Genomic DNA, 13,544 nt, shown 5'->3' with positions numbered 1-13,544 from the left:
TTTCTAGATATAGAACGATAAAAATTAATTAGGATTTTTTTTTGTGTGCATGAAACTTATACATAATGAATATATCCTTGCATATTGTTCTAATACCTCATCTTTCATGAATATATCCTTGTCACTTGCATGAACTGTTTGAATTCGATTAGTGAATCTTTTAATGAGGTTTAGGATATGTTTAAATGGAAAATTAGATACTCAGGTCGAGTTTGGATCCCTTGGTAATAAGTTGGGCATTGACACTTCTATCTTAGGCCACCACGACAAAGAAGCTCGATCATAAGCATTATAATGCATGTGTTATTTTCTAGTTTTGAAACTAATTAAAATCTTAACGGTGTAATGGTGTGACCTAATGGTCATGGTGGATCCCTACAAAGAAGCTTGTGGGGTCGCACCCGATTTCAATACATGCAAAGAATAATTAATAGACGGATGCCACATCATACCACGTCGACTTGTGTCCCTCTCCACAAGAACCACCCCGGTTTGAACCGTTCTTCTGTGCTCGTCTCCCGAAGTACACTTAGGAGTCACTTCTAGTTAAGAATGAATGAATTCGGTTCTAATTCCTCAAACCTAAATTGAACCAAATCCAAATATTTTTTGATTTAGAATTGATAGCTTTTATTTTGATTTCGAGTTAATTAAGAATCCAAATATTCATAAGAAACTGTCTTGTTCATTAGATCTATTTAAGAATATGGGTGACTTCTATTCTAATATTAGGTATTTAGGATTAGAATCAAATAGGACCAAAAATATGGGTGACTTCAATTCTAATACCATTTCTAGATCCTAAGGTTCTAGTTCTATTTTTATACATACATATATATATATATATATATATATTAATAAAAAAAGTTTAAAGTAGTAATAAAATTCATAAATTTATTTTAAAATTTTGATCAAAGTTTTGCTTTTGAAAAGTGGATGCATTTTCATGCACATAATAACATTAAAATGAATAATAAAATCATCAATCATTGGTATTATGGATGTCCTTATCCTTCATTCGGTAAATAGATAAAATAAGTTTTTATTATCTTCATCCATTATCTTTCCATTTCGTTGCTCCGTTTTGATTTAGTTATCATGCTTGGGCCTCAAATGATTAAAGACTTGTTTTATTCAGAATGCATCACCCACGATGAAAGCTTGCTCAATGGCTACTATTAACATTCGAGTTGCCAATATTTATCTTGCACCGATGGTTAAAATTAGGAAAATTATTGAATGATACGTCCACACCTATAGTGATATCACTAAATTTAGAAAAATCATTAGATAAATAATAAATTTAGAGTTTTCACCTTAACAAGTCTTTTTGTTTCCTTTTATCGTTGCAATAATAATTTTTTTATTTACAATAATTATATTTCGATCACTAACTTGGTCCACTTTGAATATTATAATTTATTACCAATTATAACTTGTACTATATTGGTCATATAAATTAATAACTATTTTTCAAACTTTTCATATTCTTTTAACTAATATCAACATCTGAATATAAATAATCATAACAATAATAAAATAATTACATAAAACTATTTATTCTACAATGAGGATAAAAAATAAAAAATAATCAAATCGGACCGATTAGGTTCCGATTCGAATCCAAGCGTGATCCATGGGAGATCCTCCTGCCATCATAAAGATATGAAGTTGACCTCAAGTCAACCACAGACAGGTCCGGTCTTCGAAGAGCACCAACGGTGATGCTTTTCCTGTTCCGTACCGCAGCCGGCGAGACTAATCTGTCAGTGGAGATTGCACCGATAGATTCAGCTGTCATCCACGACAACGCTGTCTGATTGGGAGGAACGTCACAATATCGACCATTCTTCTCCAGCATATATACTATTTTATCCGAGAAATTGTTCACCCAAAGCTTCCTTTGTCAATGCCAATCCTTCTGACAGGAAAGAATCAACGCCACTACCGTGTTTCTCAGATTATTCCTTTCCCTCAATGAGAGATAAACCATTGCTCAGGTTCATCCGACTTCCCTCGAACCGAAAGAACCGCTGCTGAGGAAGGTCTCATGGCTTGGACCAGTAGTCCCATCCCACTTCTTTACCTCATATGGATCGGTTTTCTATTCAGCTCTGGAGATGTTGCTGCTTCAGGGAGATGCATAGAGAAGGAGAGGAAAGCTCTCCTCAGCATCAGAACTGGCATCTCTGATGCTCATGAATGGCTATCTTCCTGGAAGGGCAAAGACTGCTGCAGCTGGGCGGGAGTTGAATGCAACGCCGCCACCGGTCACGTGATAAAGCTCGACCTCCACAATCCTGGCGGTCCTTCATCGAACAAAAGCAAGGTGAATCCCTCTTTGCTCGAGCTGAAGCATTTGAGCTATTTGGATTTACGCTGGAACTATTTTGATGGTGCACCGGTTCCTGGCTTCATTGGATCTCTCACCGAATTGGAATCCTTGAACCTTTCGAGCGCCGGATTCGGCGGAACAATCCCCCACCAGCTTGGCAACCTATCCAACCTGCTCTCGCTAGAACTGAGTGAGAATACGATTAGCGGTGGGATCCCGGAGAGCTTGGGGAGTCTTTCAGAGTTGGTTTCGCTGGGACTAGCTCTGAATAGCATCAATGGAGAAATACCAGCAACACTCGGTGATCTGAGAAGTCTACAGATCATGGACTTGAGTTCTAATAATATCAGCGGAGAGATGCCAGGAACCATCGGCAAGCTCAGAAACTTGGAATCGCTAGACCTCTCCTCTAACAAGATTCAGGGGGTGATACCCGAAAGCATAGGGAACCTCAGCAAATTGTGGGCTCTACGTCTGTCCAACAACAAAATCGGTGGAGCAATGCCGGCGAGTCTCGGGAATCTAAGTGCATTGCAGACTTTGGACCTACCAAACAATCAGATTAGCGAACGGATACCAGATTCATTGGGAAACCTCTTTCGCTTAGAATCCTTGAGTATGAACGGCAACAATATAGGGGGAGCAATACCAAGCAGCATGGGAAATCTATGCAACTTGAGCAGTTTGGATGCTTATGGGAACAGAATAAGAGGACAGCTTACTGGTTTCATCGAAGGCTTGTCAAGATGCAGAACCAGCGGCATTCGGTATCTTGACCTGCAGAACAATGAGATCAGTGGTCCTATTCCCAATGAGATAGGGAAACTTCAAAGCTTAACACGTCTTAACCTTGGTTCGAATTCATTGAGTGGTCCGATTCCTGCATCCTTGGGGAACTTGTTTGCACTGTCTGATCTAAATCTTTCTTCAAACTCCCTGGTAGGGGCACTATCCGAAGCCAACTTTGCCAATCTAACATACTTAGATAGTTTGGATCTATCCCACAACTCGTTGACAGTGAATGATACCCAAGATTGGCTTCCTCCATTTCAAGCCACTCAGATCAGAATGCGCTCTTGCAACTTGGGGCCCAAGTTTCCTCCGTGGCTGCAGAACCAGACTAAGTTGAGTGTTCTTGATCTATCCAGCAATGGGATATCAGATACTTTTCCTGATTGGTTTTGGAACTTGTGTTTGTCAGACTTAAATCTCAATGTTTCTTATAATTATATGAAAGGAGGTCTGTCGAGCTCGATAGAGTGTTTCTGGACAGTGATTGTTGATTTGAGCCACAATAACTTGGAAGGTTTCATTCCTAGGATGGATCCCATGCTTGCATTTTTGGATCTCTCAGACAATTTGTTCTCTGGGCCTATTCCTCCGGCCATGGCCGCTGGGACTGACTACTTGGCTTTCATGCTTCTGTCCAATAACAGATTGAATGGCACCATCCCATCCTCCTTCTGTGAGGCAAATCATTTGGAAGTTCTCAACCTCGCCAACAATGGCTTCTCGGGAGCACTCCCGGACTGTTGGAACGATTCATTAGCCTTGAAGATAATTGATGTGTCAGGCAACAAAGTATCGGGTGGCATTCCCGAGACATTGGGTCTTTTACCTCAACTCAAATCATTGCACTTGAATGACAATGGCCTCTCTGGTAGAATTCCCTCGAGCTTGCAACACTGCAAGGACCTGGTGACCATCAATCTAGGCCAGAATAGATTGTCTGGTGCCATACCCAGATGGATCGGGGAGAAGCTCTCGTCGTTGAAGGTCCTTCGTCTGCGCTCAAACATGTTTACTGGTGCCATTCCGCCGCAACTATCGCTTATTGCCTCCCTGCAAGTGCTGGACCTCGCTCGGAACAATCTTTCTGGTGCGCTGCCTCCAGCTTTTGGCAATTTTAGTTCCATGATATCGATACAGAATGAAACCAAGCCTGTTCTCGGAGAGGAAGGCACTTACTATACGGAGAATATCGTCGTAGATGCAAAGGGACTCAAGCTGTACTTCACCACTGTGCTCTCGCTCGTGACGAGCGTAGACCTCTCGGGGAACAATCTCTCCGGGGAGATTCCCGAAGAGCTGACGAAGCTTCATGGCCTCCACTTCCTGAATCTGTCGGACAATCGTTTCTCAGGAGACATGCCACAAAACATCGGTGCCATCGGACAACTTGAATCGCTGGATCTTTCCAAAAACAAATTGTCAGGTAGGATTCCTTCGAGCATCTCCGCCTTGAATTTTTTGAGCCACTTGAACTTGTCATACAACAATTTTTCTGGAAGAATACCGTCGGGCAGTCAACTCCGAACCTTCACTGATCCATCCATCTACGCTGGGAATCCTCAACTTTGCGGACCACCACTTTCGGACAAGTGTCCTGATGATGCACCTTCGGAGATCCCCACTGAGGCAAGCCAAGAAGAGGATGTGGATGAGGATGAGTATGGAATCATCTGGGTTTTTATTGGCTTTGCGCCTGCGTTCGTGCTCGGATTCTGGGGATTCATTGGCACAGTGATGATCGATAGGAGAAGAAGGATCAGATACATCCAATTTCTTGATATGATCTGTAGCTGGTTTACGCATCGGTAGGTCTAAATCTTCCGATGCCAAAACCGAGAATAAATTTGTGCTACATGAAAGTGCTTGTACTTCTATACTTTCAAACCTACCTTTGTATGTCATGAAAGTGTCCCTTGTGTCCTCTCGGCGAAGAAGTATCTCGAGCACCCGATGTGGCTCGTAGGTCAAAAAATCTTGAGCATCCATTTCTCCATTCGCAAATAGAACTTTTCATGGATAGATATATCCCAAACGTTCGATGCATCATTTATTGATTATGACGTGATCTGGACTCAAAATATATCTTATAAGCTTTTATGATTTCTCTTGCCCAATATTGATAAATTGAACAATCTATAAGTCATCTGATATAGGTAGATCAATCGATTCAATAGAATCTCTTGATAGGGGTAGATCGGTTAGATTCGATATATATATATCGATCTCAGTTGCTTAATCATCACTAGAATGATGTTATGACTCCAATTAGCATTAGTATCTTTTAAATAGACACTATTTTAGTTGAAAGTTTTAAAAAATAAAATTATTGTGAAATAATTATTGACATCAACAAAAAAAAGTATTTTAGGTTTTAAAATTTTAATATCTGTTAGCTCATCAAATCGGAGTTCATCAGATGCTTACTTACTAATGGGAATGACATTTATGATGGACGTATATGAAGATGAAGAGAAACATATTAAAGGTAGATTGAAGTTCTCAACCGCTTAACGCTCCCTAAATACAATACAAGACAATAATTAATTGCTCTTTCCGAGTAACAGTTTGTGTTCGGTAAAGACAGGTTTATTGTTTTATCATTTAATTCGTATTTAGTGCCTTTATTAATGTAATATTCATCACCCACTTCAACTGTGAAGCCACTATGAGGAATACTGTTATTGATGTTGACAACTTTACCTGTCTATATATATCTGAAACATCCGATGGAAAGTAAAAGAAAAAAAAAAAGGAAAAATAATTAATCTCTTTCTCTCTCACTGCGCTACGGACTCCCACGAGGGACGAGAGCGAGTGAGGAAGGCACGAACCGAGATTCCCTTCTCTTCTCCCTTGATTCGATCGAGGTGTCGGCGGAGGAAACCAAGAAAGCTGTAGGAGAGGGGGAGCGAGCGGAGACGAGATGTTCAGGTTGAACAGGCACAAGTCCGACAGATCCGGGGATAAAGTCGAGTTCAGGTTCTCCAATCTGCAAGCATTTCAGGTCCTCCAACCCCCCATCTTGCTCCCTTCTCCCTTGTGTTCGTCTTCCTCCGTTCTTGCTTGTCGGAAGTCATCCTTTATTTGCCTTCTGATGCATTTCGTTTTGCCGACTTCCCTGAGCTCGAAAAAAATGCTGTAGGGTTTCCTAGGCTGCGGATTTTGCAGGATGCGGCGTTCTTGGCCCATCAGATGGAGTAAATTTTGAGATCAATTTTTGGTTTTGTCTACAAGAGTATCTGTCTAAGGGTTTGTAGAATGTGATGAAGTGACAAAGGGAGAGTAGTCTTTCTCGGTTCTCACTACATTGACTAATGGACTATTTTGCCTCTGCCATGATAGTGTGGGAACTGGAAGTTAGTCCTAGTAAGACTCCACATATTTTCTTCTCTACAAATTGACTGCGTCTATTAATTATTGATATTTCAGCTTATGCACCTCAAAGTACTTTGGGAATGTGTACGCTTTCCGCTGTTAATCTTTAGGTTCCTGATTTAAGCTACAATACAACCTCATCATCCTTATTATGCACTTATTTGATCTTAAGTTTGCTATATTATACACTTACCATTATACTAACTTACGCTACAATGCAACTTTTGCTTTTTCTTGTACATCAATTTGTTTTACCATTTCATGATGATGTCGGAAGGATGCATCAGACTGCCATATATTTCTTCAAATTTCATGCAGGTTCCTAAAGGATGGGACAGGCTTTTACTCTCTATTATCTCGGTAGAAACAGGAAAGACAATTGCTAAATCAAGCAAAGCAACAGTGCGAGGTGGAACTTGTCAATGGACCGGGCCAGAAGTTATATGGATTTCTCAAGATGATGCATCAAAAGAACTTGAAGAATCTCAGATTAAGTTTGTTCTTTCCATGGTGTGGGCCAATATTGGGTTATGCTTCTATATATAGCTTTGTCTTTATGCTTTGATCAATATTTTCATTAAATTATACATGAACATATGCCATTCTTTATTTACTAGAGTTAGGCATCTTCTCAGATTGGTCTTGTATTGCAGGGTTCAGCTAGGTCTGTTATTCTAGGAGAGATTGTGCTGAATTTAGCAGATTATCTAAGTTCAGAGGATTCTGGCTCTCTTTTGTTGCCATTGAAGAAGTGTGAATCTGGAACAACACTACAGGTAATGCTACTTCAATTAAGCTTTAGCTGTGTCTCAGTCATGTTTCCAAGATATTTCAACACTTCATACTCAAAAGAGTAAATTTAGCTTGTTCCCTTATTTTATTGGAGTAGTTTTAAATATGTTACTATTATGATTTAGTAAATGGAGCCTAAATGATGGCATTTGAATTAATACTCTCAAAGATGACTGCAGGAAAATAGGGAAAAAAGTTGTTGTGAATGAATGTCTTCCATCAGAATTATATAGAGTGATAGGATTGGTAGGAAGCATTAGCTATGCCTTTTAGTTGTGCTGCATTGTTCTAGGCTTGTGAGCTTGTTAACCATCTTTTTTTTAGTACAATTTCTTGAATTGGCTTAACCAACAATCAGAACGTGCATATTTTTTGTTTGCATTATTACTTTTTTCCATACTGGGACAACTATATTTGAGATATAAGTTTTTCCCACCTCTGTATGTTTATTTAATTGTTTAAACCATTAAATTTAATGGAGTCCTGGAAGCATTGCAACAATAAACTTCCCTTTTGTTATATGTGCAGGTCAAGATTCAGTGCACTACCCCCAAATCAAAGTTCAGGTTCATGATCATTTGATTGTTTTGAGTTGAGTCAAAAAGATCCCTATATGCCGTATAAGTGTATTCATTGATACATTTATTTGCAGTCATGAAAAGAATTGGAGGGAGACTACTTCCCATTTTGAAGGTTTAAATACCAACAATTTTGGCACCAACATCAAATCAGATGCTTCAGATAGCATATTCAACAGAAGCGCAGAATCTTTGTCAATCAGTCATTCGAGTGATACCTCTTGTCCAGATGAACTTCAAGATATGGTGTGATTCTCATGCGCAAGATGATATTGTTGCTTGAGCATTAAGAAGATTAGCCTCCATAACTTTTATTTGCTGATCATCTTTTTTTTTTTTTTCTAATCTGGAATTTGTTGGTATCCTTTAGTCAGAATTTGGCCTCCCCAATTTGCTTATGTTGCAAGCAAATATTTCCTAGCAATGATTTTTGTTGTGTTCTCTTAATGAAGCTTAATTTCCAAGTTTTGAGAACTCATAATGCTTTTGTTCTTAGAATTTTCCTAGGCTTCATGATCAATTTGGATCACATAATAGGTTGCTCATGGAAACATCAAAATTTCTTGGTCTGACCTTAATGTCATTGACTATTGTTGCATTAATTCCATAATTTTGTAGATTTTTCTTATTTTTTGATTTTTTGAATAATTTGCAAAGTTGTTTTGTCTTTATTTTGGTTCCTTCAAATAAAATTCTTCTGCTACATTAATTTTTTTCCTGCACTATGTTTATGGTTTTATCCTATGATACAAATTGTTCATATTTCATTATCGCAATTCATCCATATTAACTGCTTAGATTCTACAATTCTAATTCTTTCTGGGGTACTTCCAGTCTCATGTGAGTGAACCTAGGGTTGCAAAAACAAGATATATTCCATAAAAAATGTTCTGCAGAGTGGTATTTTTGGATTGCAATAGAAGAGCTCTCACCCAGGTGTAGAAACATGGGTGTTCTGTGCATGCAACAAGGTAGCATGCCAGGATCCTACTGGCATAGTGTAACAAGGCCATAATACTTTGGCATGGGTATCCTTGATCTTGTTGCTGTGGATGTCTACATCCTATTCCTATCTGTTGCAAATTAGTGGTTTTAGGTTGACCTCTACCTTTTCCGCGACGTGAATGACCAGGATCCAAGTTACAAAAATTCTCTTTGTATGGATATGGCTGCATACATTGAACCTCCATAGACCTTGCCTTGGCAGTAGCCTTTCGCACTGAGCCATCCTTGTTTGCTTGATTGATACCTGCACAATATACATAGATGATAGATATAACTTCACTTAAACCACATTCATGAGATGAAAATAGAAAAAGTTTGTAAAAGATGCCTTACATCAATGATCGACTCTTCAAGGACCCGAGCAAGATCAGTAGACTAATTCTTGTTCTTCAAATCTCGGACTAATATAGCTTTAATAACCATAGTCAGCAAATTTCAAGGGTTATATGCGCACTAGGTTGACTTACTGCTATTAAGTATATATCAAACTCACCTGAAGACTTCATCATCAACCTGGAACAGCTATTTTAGAGATCTAAGGTTGCCAGTGTACCCTCCTACACTATTAAGGGATAGAAATCTATTGATACCCCAAAATTTTGCCACTTAAATAAGTAATTTCTTCCTTCTTGCAGTTCTTGTGCACTTTCTTTCAGTTCAGGAAACATGGCAATCTAATATGATTTTATGAAAGCCCATTATGAATTTGTGGGCCTCTTTAGGCTGTATATTTGATTAATGACTTGTCTTAGAAAGATACAGTCTCTAAATAATTAGCTGCTTCCTTTTCAGTGTCACAACTTACAACCATTGCATTCTGCTCCACAGGATACAAGTTTCTTAGCATCAGGCTCACATTGTTGTTCCAACTCTGGAAATGGTTCGTCAGGTGCTGGCAGGACATTTGTTTCTCCTAGAAGTAGCTCAAATGGAACACAATGTCTTGGCAGACATGACTCAGCTGGCTCCTTTATTGGAACAGGGCCTGAAGGAGAGCTTTCAAAATCAAATAGGTCATCCTTCAATTCCAGGGTCTCAGGTTCATCCATTCATGTGAACCAGAGGCAAGATTTTGCTGCACCAAAATCTGAAGATGGATACCATGCACTATCACTAAGGTCCCGTGATTCTTCTATTGATATTGAAACTGCTGAAGAAATGGAGGAACTTCATGATGAGGTTAAGATGTGGGAGAGGCATTCTCGGCAGTTAAAGCATGACATTGAGATTTTAAAGAAGGAGATTTCGGACAAATCCAAGCATCAGGTGAATCTGGATATGGAACTTGCAGCTGCATATAAAGAAAAAAATTCTTTGAAGCAAGAAGTTGAACAATTAAAAATAGCATTAAAGGAGTCGATCTCAAAACGAACTAATACTGCCACTGATGAAAGCCAAGAGATGACATTTTCCTTGAAAAATCAAGACATGATCAATATGCAGGAGGAACTCAAAGATGAACTGAAGCTTCTCAAAGAGTCTAATGCCAATTTGACTCTACAGTTGAGTAAAAGTCAAGAATCAAATATTGAGCTTGTATGTATCGTTCAGGATTTGGAACAGACCATAGAAAAACAAAAATTGGAGTCAGAAAAATTTTCGCAGAAGAACCATGAGACCATAAATGAAGAAATCCTGCCGGGTCAAAATTTGTTGGACAGAGAAGCTGAACATGCAAGCAAGTTATTTCTAAAAGAAGAAGAAATCTTTAAGTTTGAGAAGTTATCTAACACGCCCAATACACAACAGACAAATCAAATTGAATTGAAAAGAAGTTACTCTGATCTGAAAAGAGAAATTGAGGTCTTGAAAGCAAAATTACAGGAGGTGGAGAAAGACCAAGTTAAACTTACAGATGAGAACCTAGATCTCACATTCAAGATGAAGGAACTTTACAAGGACATCAGGGAAGAAAAAGATTCACATGGATTTAGGTCTAGTGAGTCTCAGGGTTTTATATCAAAAGATGAATTAGAGTTGCATATAACTAAACTGGAACAGGAGAACGTACAATTATTAGAACATATATCTGGGTTAGAAACTCATTTGGGGTGTTTAACAAATGCTAAACAGTCTACCCAACTGGAACTAGAAAATTCCAGATCACTTATATCAGATCTGAAGGAGGAAATTGAACGAAAGCAAGCTGAAGTTGAAATGCAGCAAATGGATGCAAATCAGAGACTACGGAAGTCACAAAAACTATTGTCAGAAGCGCTACAGGAATATGATATTTTGAAGATATCTAATTCAAGTTTACAAGCTAGCATTGATAGCCTTATTGAGGAATGCAGCTCTCTTCAGAATCTGAATGCAGACCTGAAGATGCAGAAAATGGAGTTGCATGACCATGTTATGCATCTAGAAGTTGAGTTGGATCAATCACGAAAAAAGGTCTCTGAATTTTCTAACCAAGTTAAAAATATAGAGGCAAAACTTTCCTCACTGCAAATAGGCATTGCTTCAAAGGAGAAGTCATTGCTGTCACAGCTTGAGAATCTTTTTCAAGAACATAAGGAATATAAAAAGAAACTATCCCAGACACATGCCATGTTAAAGAAGATAGAATCAGACAAGACATCCAAAACAGAGAACCTTCAGAGAGAGCTTGCACATCTCTCTGAACAGATATCATCAGACCATAGGGAACAAGAACCAATAACATCAGATGCAAAAGAAGCATCATGTGCTAATGGAGCAGGGTCAAAGAGTGAAATTTGTCAGATGCAGAGAGAAAACAATGAATACAGAAGGATGATACAGTCTCTTAAGGATGAAATTGATAAGTTAATGAGGAAAACACAGCTTATGGAGAAGGAACTGATGCTAATAAATGAGCACAAGCAGGATGATAAAGTTTGCAGTGAGGTAACCATTTGATATGATTTTGATGCCATATGAGGTTAAAAATCTCTAAATAAAAGTATTCCTGAAAATGCAGTATTTAAATCTTCTTTAAGATGAGGTGTTTCTATGTGCATTCTCTGTATTTTGTTTCAATAAATAAATTTTCTTCATTCAACTTAGTATCTCCAAAATAACACAGATTTATACATAAGATGATGGTCAATCTAAAAATATCATATTGTCTGAACTGTTTGCTTGTTTTGGCCTTGCTGGATTGCAACAATGAAGTCCATGATTTTCATTTTTCTCATTTGAAATGGAGTTTAAACTTTGGACCTTTTGTTGTGGAGATGTTAAATAGGTTGATTTTGTAATTTATTATATATTAGGATCTATGCACATGGTTTGACATTTATAAAATGTTCTTAGCTCTCAGTTATTTAGAAAGCATTAGTTAGGTGACATCTAATTTTGAACCAAGAGAAGATATCATAAAAGATAATGCATTCATGGATAATATTTTGCAAATGAAGAATTACAAGGATCTAGGCAAAAACACTTTGTGTGAGATAGATACAATGCCTCAATTCAAAGGCTGAGCCTACCAATTTTAGTTTTTCTTTTGCATTTATGATTCCTCATTTTTTTTAGGTCAATGAAAAGCCACATGGAACGGGAACGTCACATGTTACTGAAGTTTATAGAGAATCAAAGACCCAGCAACATGGATTGGAATTTGCTGAGGTTATGGAGTCTAATAACATGCTTAAACTGCAAGCGAAAAGGTAAGCAACGTCTTCCTTTTGTTATTGCTCATCATCTTATATATGTGTATCCTTTGTGGGCATCTATCTGTTGATTGTGCATTCAACACATTAAAACTTACTAAACACTGGTTTCACCTAAATGATGATATTCATCCAGATAAACATTTATCTTGTATATCTTATTAGATATCAATTAAAATTTATCTTCAAGTTGTTGCTTTTCTCAAGTTGATAGTTAAAAGGAAAGTGCTTCCTCCGAACTCATTGTTGCAATGGTTTTTTTTGCAGATTTTCCACCGAGGAACAAATTGATGACTCTGAGATCCTCAAGAAAATTATGACTGAGAACAAGACAATGACAACCGGCACAAACAAGATAGCATCTTTAGAGGCAGAGCTAAAAGATATGAAAGAGCGTTACCTCCATATGAGTCTCCAATATGCACAAGTGGAGGCTCAGCGGGAAGAACTGGTGTTGAAGCTTAAATCTATGCAAAAAGAAAGGAGGTGGTTCTCGTGAAAATTGGCAGCCTCAACAGGTCACTTCTGAATATACTAGTTTCACATTCCTTTTCTTTATTGTTCCTATATTTATTATCTTGTAATCGGAAGGGAAGGATTAAGCATCAGACTTTTACACAATTTTCACTGGGGTATCTGCTGGAAATGATTTATTTAGCATTTGAGAGTCACAGGTCTCCTAGGGATCCATTAGATCCATCTATACTAATCTTGGGCATGTTCCCAAGCTCAATCATCAGGAGATTGGTTGGTGGATTTAATATATGACCCTAGACATCAAAAAATCAGTGATGTTGGTTGATGGGAAGAATATTCAGATGAATTATTTCGGATCAGATATTCCATATATTAAACTGGGATGGACTCTTTAACTGGCTGGATTCAATCGATTAGTTCAGATGAACAATAGAGGTTGCCATAAATCAGGTTGCGAAGTCAATAATGTCATATATGATGCAATATTTTTCAGGGCCATATCTGACAACATCTGGCAATAGAAGAGACAGGTTGGCTTCTAGTTTTTCTCTGTTC

The 13,544-nt window shown here is 38.1% G+C and overlaps 2 protein-coding genes across 2 annotated transcripts; both read left to right on the top strand.

Annotated features, from left to right (window-relative positions):
• The first annotated feature begins 1,917 nt into the window (after positions 1 to 1,917).
• Positions 1,918 to 5,048, top strand: LOC103982420 (receptor-like protein EIX1). The gene has a single exon (XM_009399340.3). It carries the CDS (start codon positions 2,051 to 2,053, stop codon positions 4,934 to 4,936), a length of 2,886 nt encoding a protein of 961 aa, XP_009397615.2. The 5' UTR covers positions 1,918 to 2,050; the 3' UTR covers positions 4,937 to 5,048.
• An 844-nt stretch (positions 5,049 to 5,892) lies between these two features.
• LOC135636963 (uncharacterized) lies at positions 5,893 to 13,133 on the top strand. Its single transcript, XM_065149211.1, has 8 exons — positions 5,893 to 6,131; positions 6,821 to 7,012; positions 7,156 to 7,278; positions 7,823 to 7,860; positions 7,947 to 8,118; positions 9,706 to 11,745; positions 12,376 to 12,509; positions 12,780 to 13,133. Exons 1-8 carry the CDS (start codon positions 6,051 to 6,053, stop codon positions 13,009 to 13,011), a joined length of 3,012 nt encoding a protein of 1,003 aa, XP_065005283.1. The 5' UTR covers positions 5,893 to 6,050; the 3' UTR covers positions 13,012 to 13,133.
• The last annotated feature ends 411 nt before the right edge of the window (positions 13,134 to 13,544 follow it).

The sequence above is a fragment of the Musa acuminata genome, chromosome BXJ3-4, assembly GCF_036884655.1.
Source record: "Musa acuminata AAA Group cultivar baxijiao chromosome BXJ3-4, Cavendish_Baxijiao_AAA, whole genome shotgun sequence".
Taxonomy (NCBI): Eukaryota; Viridiplantae; Streptophyta; class Magnoliopsida; order Zingiberales; family Musaceae; genus Musa; species Musa acuminata.
Note: the sequence above shows the minus strand (reverse complement) of the source record. Positions and strands in the feature narration are given on the sequence as shown.